The sequence below is a fragment of the Sus scrofa genome, chromosome 14 (assembly GCF_054392235.1).
Source record: "Sus scrofa isolate SSC_HxYL_T2T_F1_AM1 chromosome 14, Sscrofa_HxYL_maternal_Yorkshire_Landrace_v2.0, whole genome shotgun sequence".
Lineage (NCBI taxonomy): Eukaryota > Metazoa > Chordata > Mammalia > Artiodactyla > Suidae > Sus > Sus scrofa.
The window spans coordinates 53924306-53949241 of NC_139396.1; the positions used below are offsets into that span (position 1 = coordinate 53924306).

Genomic DNA, 24936 nt, shown 5'->3' on the forward strand with positions numbered 1-24936 from the left:
AAACTAGTAGTTGTTTTAGCATACTATAACTGAATTTAGATGGCAGGTGTGGGAAAAGGAGTAATAATAATTTTTTAAAAAACTAGATTACTTCAAAGAGAGAGAGAAACTTACCTGAGAAAAGGAACGAGGGTTGAACTCCTTCGCGTTGGGATTCAATGTTGATTTCCTCACTTGCCTATACCAGAAGAAAAAAATAAAGGCCAGTGAAATCTGCAAGGAATTTATGCTTCTCTAGTCTTTTATACCTGACAGTTTTTTTTCTTAACTGCTAAACATCTAAGCAATTCTCACTAGAAGATCATTAGTTTCCTTCATGAAACACATACACATACACGTACTTCTCTTTAATTTGATAACTAGTCAAAAAAAGAACAAAATTTTTATAAAGTGTAATATGCAAAACTTATCTCAAAGGCAATCAACAAGAATTTAAACAGAAAAGACAGTAGCCCCTTACAAAAAATCCTTAAAAGCAATCCTTAATATACCAATTATAAAACATGCAATACTTTTTTTATTTGACAAAGTGTTTCCTACATGAAATATCTTGGGAAAAATCATGAATTCAATAAAAATTTTTGCCTCAAGTCAAGAAAAAATTCTCCCTACTTATCAACAAGGTGCATTCCAAAAGTTCAGCTATAACTGGGTTGTATGGAGCCAGAACAAATAAATAGATTGTGCGTAATTAGGTTCTAAGGCTAGCTCACAAAAGCCCATTTAACTGGCAATATATTGGATGTACAGAATTAATTCCATCTTTTTTTCTTTTTCTTTCAAATGAAGTTTAGTTGATTTACAATGTTGGGTTAGGTTCAGGTGTCAGAATGAATTCTGTCTTAACAAATCCAACCATTAACTAAAACACCGTTTGTTTGTTTGTCTGTTTTTCTTTTTAGGGCCACAATGGCAGCATATGGAAGTTCCAAGGCTAGGGGTCGAATCAGCACTATAGCCACCAGCCTTTACCACAGCCACAGCAACTTGGGATCCGAGCCACGTCTTCGACCTACACCACAGCTCATGGCAACGCTGGATCCTTAACACACTGAGCAAGGCCAGGGACTGAACCCAAGGCCTCATGGATACTAGTAGGGTTCATTAACTGCTGAGCCACAACGCGAACTCCTAGAACATTGTTTCTGGTGGAAAATACAATAAATTCCAAGTAGGGGCACTAGGTACTTCTAGCGACAGTTCTTAGTCCTAGCAGCACAGCCAAAAGGTGGGTACTGACCAGCATCTAAGGGATATTGGTCCCAAAAACCAGTAATTTTTTTTTTGCTGCACCCATGGCATGCAGAAGTTTCTGGGCCAGGACAGAACCTGTACCACAGTGGAAGCTTTCCAAAAACCAGTAATTTTTCAATTATTTGTATATTTACCAAAAAAGCCATTCTTAATGTATGCATAGGATTTTTTGTGCCATGGAGTGCAAAAGCAGTGGACAGAAGAAAAGTATAGGGTGCAATGACCTAATTTACTTAAGATCTCATTGCCAGTTAGTTATAAATTGAGGGCTACTTATAAAGCAGTCTAAAAGTCTAGACAAATTCTAGAGTTGGAAGGCTCTGGACACCCTACGAAAAAATAATGAAGGATGTGCTAAATTCCAGGTTTACTCACTCAGCTGCATCTTTCGTCTCCTCTTTATCATCTTTCTCTTGTTTACACCCTGGACTGGAAGTTTGAACCCCCTGAGATGTGACCTCAGGTCCTCTCTTGTGCTCCGTGTTACTGAGGATTGAAGGGGAAATGCTGGGGCTGCTCGGCTTGCTGCTGCCACTGGTGCAGTTGCTGCTATTTTCAATGAAAGAATCCTTAGCATTTGGTTCAATTTTGTCTTTGATCACATCTCTTGATTTTTCTCCCTCTCTACTTTTGTTTAGCAGTTGATCCACAGATTCAGAAGCAGAACTTGGCTGTAACTAAATAAAGGAAATAATTATACTTAAATATTTTAAATTAGTCTAGTAATCAATTTGTTCCATGAGCAAAACTAGTATTTGTAGGCATGAGTATACTAAAAGCTTTTTTCATACTTTATGAATAATGTTTTCATTATAAGGCAACAATAACAGTATGTCTATACACAGTAACTAGTCATGTAAGCACGCAAATGTCCTAGCCTAAAAAAAAAAATTACGGAGTGCATACCATGTGTCAGAAATTCTGTATGTAGGACATAGAAATGCGAAATAGTTCCTATCCTCCCAAAGTTTACCATCTGGATGAGAATAGACAAACAACAACTGGGGTAGTGCTAAAAGATGCCGTAGGAAAAAGCAATTTATGGAAAGAGAAGGCTTTTCTTTGGAAGTGTCATATAGTTTAAAGTGTGAAAGATGTTGAGGGAGGAAGGCAGGTGTGGAGTTCCAAAACAGGAATACTAGTGCAAGCAAAAGAAACAGCATGTTTTTTGTTGTTTTATTCTTTCTTGGCTGTCCATGAGCATATGGAAGTTCCAGGGCCAAGGATCGAATCCAAGCCAGAGCTGTGAACTACACCACAGCTGCAGGATTCTGGATTCTTAACCCACTGTGCCGGGGCCAGGGATCAAACCAGTGCCTCCTCAGAGACAAGCCAGATCATTAACCCATTTTACCACAGCTGGAACACCAGAGATTGCATGTTTAAAGAACCAAAATAGGAGTTCCTGTTGTGGCGGAGTGGAAACGAACCTGACTAGTATCCATGAGGATGTGGGTTTGATCCCTGGCATTGCTCAGTAGGTTAAGGATCCACTGTTGCCGTGAGCTGTGGTTTAAGTGGCAGACATGGCTCAGATCTGGTGTTGCTGTGGCTCTGGAGTAAGCTGGCAGCTATAGCTCTGATTTGACCCCTAGCCTGGGAACCTCCATATGCTGCAGGTGCAGCCCGAAAAAAACAAAAATAATAAAGACAGGAATTCCCACTATGCTGCAGTAGAAACAATCTGACTAGTATCCACAAGGATGCGGGTTCTACCCATGGCCTCCCTCAGTGGGTTGAGGATCCGGTACTGTCATGAACTGTGTTATAGGTCGCAGACACAGCTCAGATCTCGAGTTGCTGTGGCTGTGGTGCTGGCTAGCAGCTGTAGCTCTGATTCAAGCCCTAGCCTGGGAACTTCCATATGCTTCGAGTGTGGCCCTAAAAAGCCAAAAAAAAAGGACAATCAAATCAAATCAAATCATTTCGTTGCTTTCTATTATTTCACTTACAGATGATTAAGCTGTTCATAAGAAATTTAATAATACATTTGCATTTTCAGGTTCCCCCAAAATATTAAGAGTAGAAGTCCCAAAGAGATAGCAATATAATGCTGCAACTACCTGGAATTTAAGAGTCAAGTATTAAAGAAGGTTTACAGAAAGTTGTGAACAGATAATATGAGAGCCAAAATGTTTTCTTTTAAATGAAGAAGTTATAAGCATTTAAAAAAATACACTAATTCAAACAGTGTGGTACTGCCATAAAGGATAGATATATAGAGATCTATGGACGAGAACCGAGTCTAGTAATAAGCTCTTCCACTTGGCCAAATGATTTTCAACAAAGGTGCAAAGATAATTCAATGTCTTTTCAAAAGACAGTGCTGTGGCAAATGTTACCCATATGCAAAAGACTGAATTTGAAACCCCAGCTAACACTACATTAAAAAAAAAAAAACTAATGAAAACCACTACCACCAACAAAAAAAAACTACTCAGAATATACACTGGTGCAGCCTATGTGGAAAACAGTATGAAGGTTCCTTAAAAAACTAAAAACAGATTTACCGTGTATCCAGCAATCCTACTCCTGGGCATATATCCACAAAAGATAATTAGAAAAAACTCTTATTATAAAATATACATGCACCCCAATGTTCACAGCAGGATTATTTACAATAGCCAAGACAGGGAAGCAACCTAAATGTCCACTGACAGATGAACAGATAAGGAAGATGTGTTACACATATACAGCAGTATTATTACTCAGCCATAAAAAAGAATGAAAGAATGTCGTTTGCAGCAATATGGATGGACCTAGAGATTATTATATGAAGAAAGAGCTAAATATCACATGATATCACTTACATGTAGAATCTAAAAAAATTGATACAAATGAACTCATTTACAAAACAGAAATAGACTAACAGACATAGAAAACAAACTTGGGGAGTTCCCGTCGTGGCGCAGTGGTTAACGAATCCGACTAGGAATCATGAGGTTGCGGGTTCGGTCCCTGCCCTTGCTCAGTGGGTTAACGATCCGGCGTTGCTGTGAGCTGTGGTGTAGGTTGCAGATGCAGCTCGGATCCTGCGTTGCTGTAGCTCTGGCGTAGGCCAGTGGCTACAGTTCCAATTCGACCCCTAGCCTGGGAACCTCCATATGCCGCAGGAGCGGCCCAAGAAAAAAGACAAAAAAAAAAAAAAAAAAAAAAAGTAAACAAACTTGGGAGTTCCTGTTGTGGCTCAGCGGAAACAATGCAACTAGTACCCCTGAGGATGCAGGTTCAATTCCAGGCCTCATTCAGTGGGTTAAGGAACCAGATGCTGTGAGCTGTGGTGTAGCTCAAAGACGTGGCTTGGATGCTGTGTTGCTGTGGCTATGGTGTAGGCTGACAGCTGCAGCTGCGACTGGACCCCTACCTGGGAACTTCTATACGCCAGAGGTATAGCACCTCCCCCAAAGAAAACAAACTTATGGTTACCAGAGGGGTAAGGGGGAAGGAAAAGGCATCAACTGATTATGAATGGATATATAAAACGTGGTCTATCTATACAATGGAGTTCACATAAAAAGCAAAGAAATACTGACACACCCAACAACATGGATAAACCCTGAAAACGTAACAGTAAGTAGAAAAAAAGCCACCCACAAAAGGCCACATATTGTATGGTTCCTTTCATATGAAAAGTCCAGAACAGCCAAATCCATGAAGACAAAAAGTAGATTAGTGGTGGCTTAGGGTGGAGGTGGGGTGGGGAGAAGTATTTGAAAGCAAATGAGGAGTTCTGTCTGACTAGGAACCATGAGGTTGAGAGTTCGATCCCTAGCCTCGCTCAGTGGTAAGGATTTGGCGTTGCCCTGAGCTGTGGTGTAGGTCGCAGACGCGGCTCAGACCTGGTGTTGCTGTGGCTGTGGTTTAGGCCGGTGGCTCCGATTAGGCCCCTAGCTTGGGCACCTCCATATTGCCGTGGGTTTGGCCCTAAAGACAGAAAAGACAAAAAAAAGAAAAGAAAAGAAAAAAGAAAAAAAGACAGCAAATGAGAAGTGACTGCTAAGGGCTTATGTGGTGCTTATACAACTCTATGAATATACTAAAAAACCACTAAACTATACTTTAAATGACTAAACCATATGTAAATTATACCTCAATAAAACTGTTACAAAAACATTCTATCTTATATGCTTCAAAGTAAAAACAATTTTTTTCCTTCATAATGTAATAAATTCATGCAAATGTATTACTCTAAGGGCATGAAGGACTGGGTGTAAAAAATAATGTTGAGGAAATAAAAGCAAATGGGCATGAACACCTGTAACATATTTATATTAAGTTGAAGATGATGCAAAATAATATCATCTGTTGCTTAGGGAATCTACTTATATGCAGTGTAAAGAATTACAAGGAAAGAAATCCTTCACTCCTACAGAAGGATGTAGCTGAGGTGGGCAAGTACCCAGGAGGACTTTAACTATAGTAGAGTGCTTGACATATTAAGTAAGCTGAGTAGCAACCATCTGAGCATTCAGTTATTATTCTTTTTATCATGTCCATGCATTAATTATAGCTTAAAAAAATTTAAATTCACAACTGTTAATAGCATTAAAGATGACCAGATAAATGTGCTAAAGTATGAAACAACATTTAATATTTTGAATACTGCCAATAAGTCAAAAATGAAGCTATCAAGCAAAAACTTAATTTTTAGGAAGGTAGAACACAGGCTAGGAAAAGGCTGCCTTTTGCCTTTGCTCTATCATATTTGAATAAAGTAATCAAATGAACATGAAGTAATAACTTATGATGACTTCCAATATGAAAATTACATTCTCTTTCATTTAATAGCTATATTGTTCTTATTAAATCTCATGATTTTAGTTACTCTACCTAAAGCACACACACAGACAACTTAAGAATATTTAGCTTTCTACAAATATGGTTTGATGTTTCTGGGTATACATATAAAATACATTTTTGTAAATGGATGATATAAAAATTCTTAGTAATATTTAAAAAATTGTTTTAAAAATTCTAATTCATTAGTCAATACAATACTTACCCTAAAATCATTCTTAAATTTCTTTAAATCATCAATCTGTTTTCTATGTTCAGAAACAACTGGTGATATACCTGTAAAAATATGAAGTATTAGATCTAGATTTCTTTTTCTATTTTTAATTTTTTTGGCTGTGCTCATAGCATGTGGAAGTTCCCAGGCCAGGGATCAAACTGGTGTCATAGTAGCAACCCAAGCTGCTGCAGTGACAGCACTGGATCCTCAATTCACTGTACTACAGGACAACTCCTAGATTTATTTCTAATCTTTAAGATTTTTTTTAGGATGGGATGGTGGAAATGAAAAATAACCTCTATCCAAAATAACAAAACTTTCAATATATTATAGATTTTGACATTTGTCAAATTATGCACTTAAATATCACAACACTAAGAAATTAAAGTGTTGACCAAAAAAGTAATATGTACTGGGCATCAGATTAGACATATTCCTTCCTATTTCTACAGATATACCTAAAGACTTTTTAAAGCTCTAACCTTTACTTTCAGCTTTTGGGAAGCTAGGTGATGTCTCATTGGACTTCATATTTTCTTTATTTCCTGCAGGAGAGTTCTGCCTCTGATCTTGAAGCCTGGAATCTTTAGCTAGAAAACAGTATTTTATATAAAAAGGTTAATAGAAGCTATAGAAGTAAAATTGGAAAATACTCAACCATTTGATCCTGTGTTTTTGGAAAAGAATATTTCCACTTAAACAGAGACTTTCCTACTTCGCAGACATATGAAATATATTTTTTCTTTTTTTTTGCTGCTCCTATGGTATATGGAAGTTCCTGGGCCAGGGAAGAAACCTGAGCCACATCACCGAATCCTTAAGTGCTAGGCCACCAGGAAATTCCACTAATAAATTTTACTTATATTGTTATTTACTACCCAGGAATGTAAACTCTCTTAAACTTTCAGAATAACATATATGAAATTAGCAGGTTTTATTTTTATTGTTCTTTTCAGGCTACACTTGCTACATATGGGAAGTTCCCAGGCCAGGGGTTGACTTGGAGCTGCAGCTGGCAGCCAACGCCACAGCCACAGCAACACCAGATCCTTAACCCACTGAGAAAGGCCAGAGATCGAACTTGTGTCCTCATGGATACCAGTTGTGTTCATTACTGCTGAGCCATGATGAGAACTCCTGAAATTAGCAGTATTACTTAAACAACTAACTTTATTTACATAAAATTTTTAATATGCCATCAAATACTTACCTATGGATAAAACAACATAACCATTTTTCACACAATGTTAAATGTCTAAAATTCAATTTCACCAATGACATCATGGATCTAGAAGCCCTTTCTTACATACCCTCAATGGATGGGGTAACAGCTCTGTTGGATGCAGGACTGGCAGGCGTAGGAGATGCAGCTGGTAAAGGCATAGGGACAGCATCAGTTGGAATAACACCAGCTTGGGGAGAAGCAAGAACTGGCCCACTAGGAGTATTTCCAATACTATTCTGTCTGGGAGACCTGGGTCTGTGAGTTTTAGGGGATAATCTTGGAACTACAAGAAAGAGAAAAGTTACCCATTATATCCTCAGCTAAAATGTCGCTTCATCAAAAAGGCTTTTCTGAAAGATCTAGGTAACAGTTCTATCTGACCTCCCAATTACTCATCTCATCACCTGTTTTCTTTTCCAAAGTCTCAGGAATAATGGTGACGACAAAGTATAAATATCTGAAGAATGAAAACAATTACTAATAACCATGTACAACAGTCATTTTCCCTCCTAACTAAATATATGAATTCTAAAAGGCAGTGTTTTAAATGAAGTTAAAAACTGGATTTCTAAGGAAGGACAAGTGCTACTTCTTAGGATAAAGATAACAACATTCTCTACTAAAAGGTGAGACTGTTTCTTTAAAATACATGTGTGGAGGAGGGGAAGAGAATCCCTAAGACGTAGGCTTATTTGTTTCTCCTTCAAATAATAAACACATTTTAGCAGTTTATTTACCACAGCAAAATCCACTCTTCAGTAACTAAGGAAACTGGAAACTCAAATTAGGGCAAAGGGGAAGATAATCCAAGGAAGAGTTCATATTCCACATAACTTCAAAATGAGTATCTAATAGGTTTCGTATTTTATATAAACCTATTCAGATTCAAAGATTTAGAGGAAATAGTTCAATTTGCTTCACTTTAGTGATTCTTCACCCTAAGTAACAAGGGTCATGGAAGGAAACTATTATTCAACAACTGTCACTTTTCTGATTAGTATAAAGAGCAAACCTGTAATACTGCTGGGTGTATCTATTAACAACTATGATTTTACTCTTTCACCTCTTTCTTTTTTTTTGGTGGTGGTGGTGGGGTGGCCCACAGCATATGGAAGCTCCCTGGGCAGAGATCAAACCTGTACCACAGCAATGACCCGAGCCGCTGCAGTGACAACACTGGATCCATAACCTGCTACACCACAAGGGAACTCCCTACTCTTTCACTTCTATAATCATGTTGTTACTTTCAAAATTCATTTCCATATCATCTGAATACTGTCAAATAATTACTGATACACAGAAGAAATTAAGATTTTAGAAACTATTTTTTGTCAACTGAATAATTTCCTTGTAACTGAAGACCAAATTAGAAAAATAGAAAGTTCAAAGGAATTTACCATAAAATTACACTTACATGAAAGTAAGAAATGTATATCAACTAAAGACATTTAATGGAGTTGGGTATATTTTTCTTTGTTTCAGTTTAAAGATTTTTCTTTTAAAAGTTCCATGCACTGATTAAGATAGATTATGTCACTGCATGCTCCAACTCTAGTTATCATAGAAACAAAACATTAAGTAGCAAAAGCAATCTTAACCTAATTGTAAGGTCCTATCAAAGTATACACTTTTTACATTTTTATAGCTGCTGTCAGCACATTCTTCAGGCTGGTCACAGATAAAACTTGGGCCCTTGTGTTTGTTAATCCTTAAAAAGGATATATAGGGAGTTCCCGTCATGGCACAGTAGTTAACGAATCCGACTAGGAACCATGAGGTTGCCAGTTTGGTCCCTGCCCTTGCTCAGTGGGTTAACGATCCGGTGTTGCCGTGAGCTGTGGTGTAGGTTGCAGACTCGGCTTGGATCCCGCACTTCGGCCCAGAATAGTGTCAATAGGGAGTTTCCATAGTGGCTCAGTGGTTAACAAACCAGACTAGTATCCATGAGTACATGGGTCCAATCCCTCGCCTTGCTCAGTGGGCTTGGGGATCTGACATTGCCATGAGCTGTGGCTGAGTCGAAGATGCGGCTTGCATCATGCGTTGCTATGGCTGTGGCGAAGGCCATCAGCTACAGCTCCAATTCAACCCCTAGCCTGGGAACTTCCATATGCCATGGGTTTGGCACTAAGAAGACAGAAAAAAAAAAAAAAAACCTCAATAAAAATGTTTCAAATGAATGAATGGGGGAAAAAAAAAGAAACACATAGCATTGCAAGCCTGTAAGCCCAAAATAAATGTGGAATCAATGAACCAAGTTTCTAAGAAGACAGGAAATGTGATCCCCTCCAAAAATTGTTATGCACTGTATTTGCCTCCCATTTGAGTGGCCCTTTATAAAACCATAATAAAATATATTCATATTTATGAACCCCATATGAATTTCATCACAAGACCCTAAAGTAGACTAGGCAAAAACTACTTTACTCACTGAGAAAACTGAAATTCAAAATGATCACTTGATTTGCTCCAACATATGGTGACTTAAGTGGTAGAACCCAGAATAAAAACTGTTTTCCAAATTCCTGGTTACTCTACTATTTTAAATATATACACTTAGACTTCCTCAAACAGAGCTCAAGCTCAGCCCTTTTACATCAAATATAATAACAAAGTGTCATTGATATTATGCTTTAAGCCAAGTGTTACCTACCCCCGCTGACCACTGAAGACCATGTGCCCCCTGCGGGACTAGTCCTTGCTGCTGGAGGAGCAGCTGCTTCACTTGGTGAGGTATGGGATACAAATTCTAGGCCACTGGAAATGGAACCCCGCCCAGCAGAAACTCTGTGATTTCGAGGGTGTCGTTGGGCCTTTGGGGACATCCTTGGAGGCCCTAAGAAAGGAACAGTGAACATCACATAAATGCCACAATGTCCACCAGTACTACTTTTCTGTTAAATACACACACCCTATTCTTTTTCTTTATCCCTCTCACACACACACACATTTCTCCCCTTCCCCCCCCATTTCTTCTTGGTTAAAAAAAAAAGAAAACAAACGCCATTTACATTTTTGGCCATACTCTCAGAATTATTTTGTGGAATGACATAAAATTTTAACAATAAAGTTTATTTTCCTTATTTTTAAAGAAAGGGAAGGAGGCAGTAAGAAATCAAACAGTGAGATGTCATAACTCTGCAAAGATTTTAGCAATTTGTTTACTCTATGTCCATAATTTATAGGCATATAAAAATAATAGAACATTTATAAAGGTTATAGCTACATGATGTAATAATCTTTATTTTACCACATACTTTTAGCTTTTTCCTTCAAATTTTCTTTAATACATTACTTATAAAATTAGAAGAAAAATATATTTTTTAGAGTATCTTTTTTTTTTTTTTTTTGGCTGTGCAGGTGGCATGCAGAAGTTCCCGGGCCAGGGAACCCGCACCACAGCAGTGACCCGAGCCACAGCAATGACAATGTTGATGATCCTTAACCTGCTGAGCTGCCAGGGAACTCCAGGGAAAAAAACTCTTTAAAGAGAAAACTATTAACCTCAATACATTTTTGTACTAAGGATTATATTCAAATTTCCCTTAATTTCTCTAAAACCTTAATTTATTAACCTTTTCTGCCATGATGATCAATTTTATAATCCATATCTTAAAGCAGTCCTCACTTGTAAGCAGTTTCTCAGACTTAACAGTCTTAACTAACAGTCTGGGAGCTAAAAATTCTACTGGTTTTAAGGCAGGACTTGCAGACTAGAGTAACTGACACTTGGGGAAGAAATCTGCACTATATGAATTGTCAAAATTCCACATCAATTCTGTCACCCCATTAGCGATTTCTATTTCTAAAGAAGTCTACTGTGCATTCAAACAAAACATCAGGTGAAAACAGTGGACAGAATGGCTCTTACCAGAGAAGCCTGATAGTGCTAACACTTGTCAGGCTTTGTACTATCACTGACAGTGCAAAGTTCATTATTTTTTTATTTTATTTTTTTTTAGGGCCACACACGTGGCATATGGAGTCCCAGGCTAGGGGTCAAATTGGATCTACAGCTGCAGACCTACACCACAGCCGCGGCAACACCAGAGCCAAGCCTCGTCTGTGACCTACACGAGAGCCTATGGGAACACCGGAGCCATAACTGAAACTCCCAAAGTTCATTCTTAATGTCAATGCCAAAGCTGCTGAACTGGCACCTTGCTGCCAAACTCTTTAAACTGTCAAATTCATTTATGTCCTTAGTAGTACTTCAATCATGGACATACCTTAAGAATGTTAATGTTATATAATTTTAAACTGAAGATACAATTTATACTGAAGATTGAATTAGGAACTGGGTATTTGCATATTTATACATATTTTTATATCCCTTTATAGAAAAAGACCAAGAAAGATGGTTGGCATAGCTCAATGAAATCAAAGTTAGAATTTAACTTTAAAAAATTCAGTCTTTTTGGCAGTATGTAAAATACTTGCAGAAACAAAATAATTCCCTATATTGAATACAGAAAACCATTATATTTAATAGCTTTATTTTGAAGTTTACATTTTAAAAATACTTCAGTGTCACCTAACTACACAACTAGAAAACCTATTTTCATTCAATTAGTTAAAAATAAAGAGTGAATAATGTAGCATCCCTGAATATGCAGAAGGTATACTCTGACGTGAATCTTTCTATCTAACCATGGTGAACAAGCTCACACTCACTAATGAGTCTTGCTTTTATCTAACATATTCTCATGATATGAACATCACTTATGCAAATAATAGACCAAATAAATACTTCATCAGAATTAAACTTTTCTTTTAGAAGCCACCATCACAGACACTTTTGAGTAGGGAAGTAACCTTGAAAATCAGTGCAATGGGCTGTTTAAGGTTAGCCTCTTTAGTCAGGATCACATGACCTCCCTGCCTAGATGGCAAATATTTATTAAACAGCAGGCAACATGTTTTCTCTAGGCAAGCACTTTATGCCAGAAAACTGTATCAGTTTCAACATAAGCAATATTACCTGCAATTTTAATGAACAAATCAGATTAAAATTTTAATATCAAATGCTCTCAATAACATCAAAGGCCATTATCATTCAGAAAATAGGTTTTTAATTTATTCACTACATTTAAATAAAAATGTGACCTTTCTACAACACATCTATGTATCTGATATATAGCAATGGTGGATTTAGCATCAAACATTGAATGAGAATTACAGGATTTTATTTAATTTATTTATTTATTTTGTCTTTTGTCTTTTCAGGGCTGCACCTGCGGCATATGGAGGTTCCCAGGCTAGGGGTCTAATCAGAGCCATTGCTGCTGGCCTACGCCACAGGCACAGCAACACCAGATCCTTAACCGTCTGAGCAAGGCCAGGGATTGAACCTGCAACCTCATGGTTCCTAGTCGGATTCATTTCCACTGCACCACGACGGGAACTCCAGGATTTTATTTTTTGACAAGGGTAAAAAGACCCTTAAAGATTCATACATTGTTTTTATTAACAGTTTTATCTTAGATCAAGGACTTCTTGCAGATTAAATAAATATTACACAATAAAATACTACAAAGCTAATTTTTTTTTTTTAAAACTCCCAAACACAAAATGAAACTCTGTATTGTCATCTATGGGCAAACACACAGGGGCAGCTACATGCAATGTCCCTCTCAAAAAGGACCTTTAAATCACCACTCCTGCCTTTGGCCAACAGGCAGAATCACGAGTAACCTTGGCAGGGAGCTATAAAATGACAGGCTCTACAGTAAGTCCAAGACTGGTGAAGAAAGTTCACGTTTTACCATTAACCACTACATACATTATAAAGTGGGAGGGAGAAGGCCTTGGGCTATAAAGCAGTAGCATCATTACCAGGCAGAGATTAAACCCCCATTCTTACAATTCAAGATAATTCATCGCTTCACACGCATTTATCAAATTTCTCTCTAGTGAACAAAAGGTTAATAGAAATAGTTTTAATAAACTAAAGTTAAAACACGGAAATTATAGGTTATTAAATAATGAAGAGGAAACTATTTTGTAATTATAAACTCACATAGGAGTTAAACAAAGACAAACAAAAACATGAACAAATTGTGGTATTGTACCTTCTGAAGACATGCGTTTAGGCATAGTAGAGACAGGAGCTGGAGAACCATGAGCAGAGGGGTGAGACGGGGGTCTGGATGGCCGCGAGGGGGGCCTGGAGGGCGGCCGTGTAGGGGTGGCTGCCCGAGGTGGAAGAGAGTTGGGACCTGACTGGTAGCGAGAAGGTGGGCGAGAGGAAGGAGATGGGCAAGGCGATGGCCAGGGAACACCTGACAGAACAAATGATATGAAGGAAAGTATAAAAACTAAAGAAAAAAATGAGGGAAAAAAAGTAAACAGAAAAAAAAGTAAAATGACAAAAATGATTTCTTGTACATTTTAACCCTTTGAGGACAGTCATTTGATTTGTGATAAGTTTTAGCATAACTTAACTGACATAAATTCACATTTTACTTTAACCTCCTTAAAATTCTGTTTAAATGAACACACGTTCCCAAAGGGTTAATTAGGATCTACACATACTATTGAAGAAGACAGTTAAGACTATGCCTATTAATCCTGCTTCTATAACTGTTTCTCGGTAATCAATTGTTAAAAGGAGTACAACATACACTAGATAATTTCACACAATAAATCACAAAACTCAGGAATCGGATTATTTACTATATTAGTTTTAGCTTTCTGAAACATCAGCTATTATATCCCATTAAAAATGCTAGTTTCTTATAATTATCTGTGATTTTCTTCTAGTTCATATTTGAATGCAAAGCTCAGTTTGAAATCTCATTAAACAACACCATTTAAGGAGAAATGTAACATTACTTCTGCTATTTTCTAGAGTCACAGGAGTGACAGGTTAATATCCACTGCCTTTTCACTTATTTTAATCCTATCAAATTGGGAAAAAGGGGGACATTCTAAATAATTTATGCAATTAAACATTCATTTAAGAGACTGCTTAATAAACAATGCAACTACAGAGCAGTCATCACCAAATAACTGACACCAAGAAATATGCACAGGTCGATGTACAGCTAACATGTAACATGACGTATCACTTACCTCAATCTTAGGAAACAGTCCAGGTCTCCTCTCCATAGGGTTCCACACACTTGAGTATCATACATTTCCTAGCCCCTTTCAGGTTTTTTACTTTGAAAATTCTGTTCATAAACAACTAAAACTCTTTACTCAGTGAGCAAAGAAATTTCACCCCCAATACAAAGTACAGAAAATACTCAAGAGTGTTCATTTGGAGAGGAATTCTGGAGAAAGATTCAATGAAAACAAATGAAATTGGAAACTTAGTGTTCTCTATTTTTCTAACTTTCCAAATTCACATATCTAAAATTGAAAGCCACTGTTCCCTGGTAATAACACAGTATCAGTATTATTAACTACCATATTTCCATACAGTCTTTAGTACAGCTGTCCAGTATCCCTGACTTGTACGAGAGATCCATGACCAATAAGCTAATTTAACCTAAATTTTGAGGTAGAAAAAATATCTTCCTACTGAAGACGCAACTTTCTTTTACTTAAGCTAAACTCTAATATCCACCCTTACACTAAGAGTTGTTTCTATTGTTTTTTAAGCACATTTTTTCCTTCACCACGTTCACATGACTCTTGGTCATGTACTGTATTACAAGTTACCTCAAATCCTTCCTTGAAATAAACAAAATATAAATATATAAACAAACAGTTCATAAAAATGAATCTATATTAAGCACTAGGTGTTTTACACAAACTGGTATTTTTCAATGTTAACTATGTCTAAATAATTTTATCACCCAGTGGTTTAAAAATTGAGAACCTACCCAAAGTTTCCAATTTCTTTGTATGTGGAGTGCTTTTTTGCCAAGTGAATGGTTTTGGTTAAATTTAGCACTTTATAATTCATCATACTAAATACTGTATACACCATTAACTTATATTACTTTTTACTAATTTGATATCCAGAATGGCAAATTTAAAATAATTTAAGTGAAAACTACTCCACAAAAATCATTAAATGTATTCATGTCCTTATCAATTAACATAAAATGTAAACATTTAGAAAACAGTATATTTCGATCAATGATATGGAGAAATTTGGTCAAAATACTTGCCTCCATTAACTACTCTTTGGTCTGAACCAGAATTCGGGTTGAAATCTGAAGTGTGAGAGGTGGATCTTGACGGCATGGAGCCTGACCCAGGCTGGCCCATACGCGGTGAATTCTGTCGCCCACTTCCCCACGATATGACTTCTCTATTTCTTTGTCCAGGAGGAATATATTTATTTTCCCTGAAAATGAGAGATTCTCTAAATCATTTTATCCTAATAAGTACCAGGCCAATGAAACATTTCTAAAAAGTAACTTAGGCAGAAGGGAATGTTTGTTATTAAAAAGTTAAACACTTACACCAAACTGCCTCACCCCCAGACACCCCGGTTCTTCCATCCTACCCTAAGCTCCAGCCTCTCACCTTTCCTTTCCCTCAGATTCTCTCCCTAAGGACAAAATTTAACAGATGTGTATTCACTCTTATCCTACCTGGCCTCTTTATGGCTGATTCTCTCAATCATTATATGTCTCCTTAAAACTCTTCCTCCTTGGTTTTCTCTACTTCGTTTTTTCTCTGATTTCTTCTCTCTTCTCCTGTTCATCAGTTTTTCATGGCTTCAACATCAATCCCCAACTCCAAATTGTCAATCCCACAGTCTCAACATCTCTCATTGAACACTTTAATTCAAATCATGACTCTAGACTATGAGTGCCTTGAAGACAGAAAATGTATCTTCTACTGCGTATGCAGAATGTTTAAGAATAAATGCACAAAAGATCTGTGAGCCCCTCAAATGCAAGAAATTGCACAAATGGCTCATTATATCTCTCCTCAAGCTTGCTCCATTTTTTTTTTTCTTAATCTCCATTACCAACACAATCACCAATCTGCTTGGCTATCAAATAAACCTCAGGTCACCCCTGGTTTTTCTAACCTATTAGCAGTCTTGCTTAAGTTGGTTACCAAGTTCTCACACTCGAGTTATTTCAATGCAATAACTGTTTTCTATGTTTCAGTCAGTTCTCTATGTCCCAAAGTTGGTCCATGCCATCCTCTACCTACCGGGTGCTCTTTAACATGACACATAAAGAGCTTCCCTGCCGTACTTCCTATCACCAGCTACCACGACTGCACCCTCAACATACATCCTGTATTCCATGAAAACAAATCGGTTTTGCCTTTACTGGGCAAGTTCTTTCATCTGACTTTCACCACACAAGGAATTCCTCTCTTTTATGTCTCTTTGAGTGGCAGACAGATCTACTATCCTATCACAAAAACCACCTTCTCTGCAAGACTTTCACCAAGCCTACAAGGTTACACTAGTTTCCTTCTCACATGTTCCTAGTACTCTGACCACTTCTCCAATTTAGCAAACCAAACTCAACTGTAATTATGTTATATGCACCCTACCACCTATTCATTACCCTTTAACAAGTTCTTACAGACCTTGGTGTACTCATTACTGTATATTCTACACCCAGCTTCATAGAGGTGATGCTCAAAAAAAATATTTTCCAAGATTACTATAATCTCTTCTCTAAGAGAATCTTAAACCAACTCCATTTGCATTCTCTACCGAAGCTAGGTCAAAGGAAGATGAAATATAATAATAACAATACACCTTCTCACACAGACCTTGAGTTGTGTATCCAAAATACTGCATCATGATTTCCTTTAAATACCTAGTGTTTATGCTGTGGCCCTCACGTTCACTGGAATTTCTCTGAACTGCAGTGTACTTTTCTTCTTCACTCCTATCATCATTTTCCAGGGCCACCCGGGCTTTATACTGGGCACTTGATTCAATTTCTTCTGCTAACTGGTTTGCCCGTGCTTCTCGTTTTAAAAATTCTTCTGAGTTATCCCTTTCTAAGGGCACCCTGAAACATTAGGAAAGGAAAAGTTAAAATTAGTGTTTTTAAGTCAGAGTTTATATATCTATCACAATCAACTATTAAGAGAGCTTAGTGTTTAAAGTGGTGGTAAAACTGTAAGAAAGCTAAAGTCGTCTTTTATTTATAAATCAAAATTTGAATGTTTTTCTGTCACCTTTTCCTTAGAGGAATATAACATTTCCAAAACCAGTTAAACCGACTATTCCCCCATTACCTCTACACTTGCCAACTGAGAGTTTTCACAATGTAAAAATAAAACAAAATTTATTTAGAGCAAAAAGTTACGGTGTAAGTAAACTATATCTAATAATCCCTGTTTTAATAAGAATTTATCAACATGGGTATAATAGGAAAATTCTTTCACATAATTGTTTTACTTAAAATCCAACAAAAACATTTATTCAACATAACTTAAGGTGATGAAATCAAAGGCAAATGCATTAAAATAAAAGCAAACTTTAAAAACTTACGTATACGAAGATAAACTGCTATCATATGTAGACACTACACCATAATTTTCTTCATTATATCGAAACATATCATTGGGATCCCATCCATTAGACTAGAAGAGAATGATGCTCATTTTCAAAAATGACAAAGTATTCGTCTTTTTAAATTCAGCTACAGTCGATATCCACAGTTAACAATATGTATCATACAATCCAATGGAGTTCCCATCGTGGCGCAGCGGAAATGAATCCGATGAGGAACCATGAGGTTTCGGGTTCAATCCCTGGCCTCGCTCAGTGGGTTAGGGATCAGGCGTTGCCGTGAGCTGCGGTGTAGGTTACAGACGTGGCTTAGATCTTGCGTTGCTGTGGCTGTGTGTAGGCTGATGGCTACAGCTCCGATTAGACCCTTAGCCTGGGAACCTCCATATGCCGAGGTTACACATGTGCAGATGTAAAAAGACAAAAAAAAAAAAAAAAGTATCATACTATTCAGGAAAAATCTAGCAAGATTAAAAAATAGGCAAAATTTTCCTTTAAAAGCGTCCTTAGAAAAACTTCTACATATCAGCCCTAAAAGGTGGTAACTAACTACAGCTGAATCTTGAACAATTTGGGAGATGGAGTGTAAGGGACACTGACTCCCCCTATAGTAGAAAATCCACAGATTCAATGACCCTTGGGCTGTGCAGTACACAGTATTTTCCATTGAAAAAAAAAATCTGCCTGTAAGTAAATAGTTCAAACTTGCGTTCAAAGGTCAACTGTATACAAAACAATTATTTGAAATGTTATTAGTAAAAGTTTACAACATTTTAGTTACCTCATAAAATATGAGCCTTCAAGTCAGGGTTCTCTCCTTTCACTATTCCTTAACAATAATCTTTCCATAAAGTATTAACCAGAGTTCATTCTCTACAGTATTTACCTGAAACCTTTTTATTTATTCATTAATTCATTTATTTACTTATTTATGTATTGCTTTTTAGGGCCACATCTACGGCATATGGAAATTCCCAGGCTAGGGGTTAATTTGGAGCTGCAGCTGCCGGCCTACATTACAGCTCATGGCAGCCCTGGATCCTTAACCCACTGAGCAAGGTCAGGGACCAAACCTACATCCTCATGGATACTAGCTGGGTTCATAACCCACTGAGCCACAAGAGGAGCTCCAAAGATTAGTATTTCTTTCCCTTTTTTGGTCTGTGCCCACAGCATGTGGGAAGTTACCCCAGGCAAGGGATTAAAACCGTGCTGGAGCAGCAAATACAATGAAAATGCAGGATATTTAACCTGCTGAGCCATACGGGAACTCCTACCTGAAACCTTCTTGAGTTTTACCCTGGTCATAAAGGGTAAAGTACGGCACATAATTGTTATCCATCTCAGAAGAGGGCACAGCATCATCTGAGCAATGCTGATGGCAACTTCAACACTAAAGCTTGCCCCTAAGGATACCCATCAACCTTAGCTCCTTCTGTGCTACTCCAGATAAAACTATAATGTAATTCTACCACTAAATCAACTCCTTTGGCCTAACACATGTGGACAGGAAATTAGTTACCTATCAAAACTGTACAATTACTTTAAAGTATATGCTCCTTGCAAATTTAAACCATGCAGAAGGACATTCAGCAAAAAATAAAATCTTCCAATCCCAGCATGCAGAGATAACTACCATCAACAACTTCTTGGACATAACTCCAGACATTCTCTACGCATATATAAGAATATAATCATTACAGTCAGCTGGTTGTTTTTTGTTTTTGTTTTTTGTCTTTTGTCTTTTTAGGGCCACACCCACGGCATGTGGAAGTTCCCAGGCTAAGGGTCTAATCTGAGCCATAGCCACTGGCCTACACCACAGCCACAGCAATGCCAGATCTGAGCCGCGTCTACGACCTACACCACAACCCACGGCAACACCGGATCCTTAAACCACTGAGTGAGGCCAGGGATTGAACCTGCAACCTCATGGTTCCTAGTCAGATTCATTTCTACTGCACAACTCTGCAATCAGCTGTTTTGAAAATTCAAGTAGGCATCTTTTTTCTGCAACGTGCTTTTTCTCTTAATAAGTCTTATCTTCCCATTACAGAATACCATTCTTTTCAGTAGACATACAGTATTTCAATTAAGTGGAGGTACAATAAATCTATTTAACCCATTCCCTATTCATGGGCAGGTAGGATGTTTCAATTAGAAAAAAGGCTGTGAAAAACATCCTCATACATAATTATTTGAATATCTTATGGATATTACGGCAAAAATAAATTCTCAAATGTAGAATTGATAAAAGTGTGTTTTAAATTTTGATAAACATTGTCATTAACGCTCTCTAGAAAGTGCCTATCAATTTATCCATTTCATTATCAATACAGTGCCTACTTCTCCATATCCTCCACAAAAGTAATGTGCTACACAAAGCCAAGAACATCCCCATTAAGTTATATATAATTCTTTAAAAGTTCGAAAATTAATAATGACAAGTTGCCTATGTATTTCCAATTTTACAAGTGGAAATGACTTAAACATCAAACACAAATTTGTTAAAAAGAGTTCTCTAAATATTCAATGAAAGATTTTTTTATCCAATTCAAATTTTGCTACCTAAATACTCAAATGACAAGAGACTTTGCTTTTATCTTTACAGTTCAGAAATAGAATCTATAGAATCCTAATGATAGACATTATTAAGTATTTGATTTATAGATGATATGTTATTGGAAAAGTAATAATATATGCCAAGAGACTTTTGGAAACAGATTTTTGCAGAGAATGTTCCCTAATTTTAAGACCAAGAAACTCACTTACTGCTCTAATTTTTTTTTTTTTTTCTTTTCTTTTTTAGGTCCGCACCTGTGGCATATGGAGGTTCCTGGACCAGGGGTTGAACTGGAGCTGCAGCAACAGGCTTATGCCACAGCCATAGCAACACCAGAACCAAACTCCATCTAGACCTATGCTGCAGCTTGCGGCAACTCCAGATCCTTAACCGACTGAATGAGGCCAGGGATTGAATTTGCATCCTCACAGACACTATGTCAGGTTCTTAAACTGCTGAGCCACAACAGGAACTTCTTCTAGCTCTAATTCTAATGTAACCTATATATCTTAGTAACGAGTACCTCTTCCACAGAAAAGAACCCTCAAAGTCACACTTTGACCTCACCTCTAGGTAGTCAACAGACACCATTTCCTCAGGCTGCCTCATTTTGCAGAACATTCAAAATAAAACATGCCAGTGTTTCTAGCACCCCCCCCCCCTTTCCAATTTAAATTTTTAAGTTGCTTATTACAACTTACTCTTTTTTTCTGGCTTTTTGGCTTTTCAGGGCTGCACCCGTGGCATATGGAGGTTCCCAGGCTAGGGGTCTAATCGGAGCTGTAGCCGCTGGCCTATGCCACATCCACAGCAACTCGGGATCCGAACCTCATCTTTGACCTACACCACAGCTCACAGCAACATTGGATCCTTAACCCACTGAGTAAGGACAGGGATCGTACCCGCCACCTCATGGTTCCTAGTCAGATTCGTTTCCGCTGTGCCATGATGGGAACTCCTATTAAAACTTACTTTAGAAACAAAGGAGTTCCCATTGTGGCTCAATGGGTTACAAATCCAACTATATCCATAAGGATAAGGGTTCTATCCCTGGCCTCGCTCAGGGGGTCGGGCATCTGCCGTTGCCTTGAGCTGTGGTGTAGGTCACAGACACAGCTCAGAACCTGCACTGCTGGGGCAATGGCGCAGGCCAGCAGCTGCAGCTCCGATTTGACCCCTTCCTAGGAACTTTCATGTGCCATGGGTGTGGCCCTAAAAAGGAAAATTAAATTAAAAGAAAAAAAAATATATATATATAAATAAATAAAAACATAGAAGCTCCTGTTGTGGCTCAGAGGAAACTGACTAGCATTTGTAAGGATGCAAGTTCAATCCCTGGCCTTGCTCGGTGGGTTAAGGATCCCGTGTTATGGTGAGATGTAGTGTAGGTTGCAGACACGGCTCGGATCTGACGCTGCTGTGGAACAGGTCGGTGGCTACAGCTCTGATTGGACTCCTAGTGTGGGAACCTCCATATGCTGTGGGAGCATCTCTAAAAAGCAAAAAAACCAAAAACAAACAAAAAAACAGAAGTAATTTATAAGCATCCCAAAGAAACATTCTGTATACACTGCCTGGTAGGAAGTCTCCATTTACACAATAAAACTGCTTTAAATACAGTCACTAAAACAATAACATACTTAAATTAAAACCAAGTGATGGGATACTAATCAAAAAGATTTTGCTTACAACATCATTTTCCAAAGCCTCCAGTTCCTCATTGGTGGTGAGTTCACCTGCATCCCAGGGTTCCAGGTCCTTCTCTTTGTGTTCACCATTCACTTTAGCACTTATAGCAGAGTCAGTAAAAGCATCTGCAAAGGATGGTTTTGGTTGAAAGATCACACAACCAAACAATGGACTACATAAATACATATATGAATTATTAAAGATATATATGGTAAAAATAATTATGAAAAGGGAATTTCTGATACAGAAAGAATAGCATTAACAGTATGCTTTCAGAAATGTAATGCTTCAGTTAATACTATAACCTTCCAAAAACCTAACTCTCTAAATGCATCACAGATGATTAGGATGAAAGAATATTTTACCTATGTAATTTTAAGCCACATGAAATGTTAAAATATTTTCACATAAGTCATAAATTATATTAAAAATAATTATTTTAAGAGTTCCCATTGTGGCTCAGTGAGTTAAGAACCCATCTAGTATCCAAGAGGATCTGGGTTTGATCCCTGGCCTCATTCAGTGGGTTAAGAATCCAGCATTGCCATAAGCAATGGTGTAGGTCACAGACTCCGCTTGGATCCCGAGTTGCTGTTGCTGTGGCGCAGGCCAGCAGCTACAACACCAATTCGACCCCTAGCCTGGGAACTTCTATATGCCACGGTGGAGCCCTAAAAAAAAAAAAAAAAAAAAAAAAAAATTACTTTGTGTTTCAGAATTGGTCCAGAAAGTTTCTACCAATCCATTAAAATAAAAGTTCTTTTAACAGATACACTAATTACGTTTACCCTCAAAGCTCCTGCAGCCAAACATATGTAGTGGGTTTTTTTTTTTGTGTTTTGTTTTGTTTTGTTTTTAGGGCCACACTCGCGGTATATAGAGGTTCCCAAGCTAGGGGTCTAATACACAGCCACAGCCATGCCAGATCTGAGCCTTGTCTGCGACCTACACCACAGCTCACGGCAACGCCAGATCCTTAGCCCACTGAACAAGGCCAGGGATCAAACCCGCAGCCTCATGGTTCCTAGTCAGATTGGTTTCTGAAGCACCACAACGGGAACTCCACATATATAATTTTTTAAACTTTCCAAATCCATGTCTATATGCAGGAGTGAGTATCCTAACACACTCTTGACATTAGTATTTGAAGCCATTCTAAGTGACCCATCTCCTCACAGAACCGGTATTTCCTGACAGCCACTGTGTACACAGTTCAGGCCCTATGGTATTACTTATCTCCAGAAGGTTCAGGAGGTAGGACTACCTGGACTTCCTGTCAACATTCTCAACTAATATATCCTCTGCTCCTCTACTAATTTTACTGAGAACCAGCTTGTGAGAGCAACATGGCATCAGTAGGCTCACCTGACAGGAACTATATATCTCATAGCTGCTGCCCAGGAAAGGAAATTTTCCTCTAGCTGGGAGTTAGGACCCAGATACATAAAGGTGTACTTGGGCAATGATAGTGTTAGGAAATGCTTTGGAGATATAGGCTTGCATTTAGAAGGCTGGACCTACAGGGAATCCCCTAAGTAATACTGCTGATCTGGCTCTGCCTTCACCCCTCCTGCAAGCTGCCACCAAGGAGGAGGAAGGAAAGAATAAACAGTTGTGTCTCCTTCAAAAGATACAATTCCAGAGGGGTTTTTGATTTGGTATTATTTCTGTAACCATCTTTGACTCCCAAGTAGGCAAGTTAATGGCAAAATAAAACACCTGAGCCAGCAAATTTATAGGCATGGCACTGTAAACCTAGTTAACTCCTATATCCTCTCACCTCAAACCAGGAGTGGATGGGTGGATGTGGGTATGTGTTCATGCATACTAGGGAATTAAAGCATAACTGCACTATGGGCTTAGCTGCCAGCTCTATCAGGTAGCAGGGCTCCCGTTGCTGGCAATTATAAAAGCCAAGAACATACCAAGTGGCATCCTCAAAGCAGCAGGCTTCAACTAGGAGTGGGATGAGCATTCACTGGAAGAGAGGTGTATTTTGGAAAAGATTTATAAGAGGTTCTAACAGACTGATATTATCGCAGAAGCAGCTCGGGTCCCCCCATTGCTGTGGCTATGGCCATGGCCTGCAGTTACAGCTTCGATTTGACCTATAGCCTAAGAACCTCCATATGCCACAGGTGAGGCCCCAAACAAAACAAAACAAAATAACAACAACAGAAAAACCCCAGAACAGCAAGACACTTTTTTTTTTTTTTTAAAGCAGAATCACATAAATGGACTTTTTAATCATTGCAGGGTATGTGTGTGTTATGTCAAAGCATTTATGGCAGACGAGGGACTGAACCACACTGTCCTCAAGCTGAAAGAGTGAAATAAATACACAATAAAAATAGCTTACATATACTTCTATCACTATTATTTTAAACAAAATCAAAAAAGATCCCTGAATGGGAACCAATGTGAAAAAGCAAGGATCTAATAAAACTTCACTGAACCAAGTTTTACCCTGCTGATTTCAATTTAGGCTGTATTAGGAGGCCATTATTAAATAACATATTTTTTTCAATGCTACATTTTTATGTTACATCTTCTGTTTATAATACCAATCTTATAAAAGAATTAACTGTTCACATGTTACTTAGCATTATGTTTTCCTATCAAGGCAGAAATGAGGGAAGGGAAAACAAGGGTGTTATTAATAAGGAATAATACTCCCTTTTTTTTTTTTTTTTTTTGTCTTTTTGCCTTTTCTAGGGCCACTCCTGAAGCATATGGAG

The 24936-nt window shown here is 37.9% G+C and overlaps 1 protein-coding gene across 50 annotated transcripts in view; it reads right to left on the reverse strand.

Moving 5' to 3' along the window:
• Positions 1-24936, reverse strand: part of ATXN2 (ataxin 2) — a 115208-nt gene that overhangs the window by 43199 nt on the left and 47073 nt on the right. For 19 of the 50 annotated variants that reach the window (XM_084996062.1, XM_084996061.1, XM_005670655.4 and 16 more), the window contains exons 6-16: positions 22199-22323; positions 17926-18017; positions 17243-17440; positions 15617-15795; positions 13565-13774; positions 10147-10329; positions 7579-7776; positions 6751-6858; positions 6257-6327; positions 1630-1931; positions 115-178 (exon numbers count right to left, since the gene is read on the reverse strand). In XM_084996062.1, the coding sequence (XP_084852188.1) occupies positions 115-178; positions 1630-1931; positions 6257-6327; positions 6751-6858; positions 7579-7776; positions 10147-10329; positions 13565-13774; positions 15617-15795; positions 17243-17440; positions 17926-18017; positions 22199-22323 (1730 nt within the window). Of the gene's footprint in view, positions 1-114; positions 179-1629; positions 1932-6256; positions 6328-6750; positions 6859-7578; positions 7777-10146; positions 10330-13564; positions 13811-15616; positions 15796-17195; positions 17441-17925; positions 18018-22198; positions 22324-24936 lie in introns of all 50 variants that reach the window. The other 31 variants (XM_084996078.1, XM_021072934.2, XM_084996073.1 and 28 more) reach the window with 5 other exon arrangements.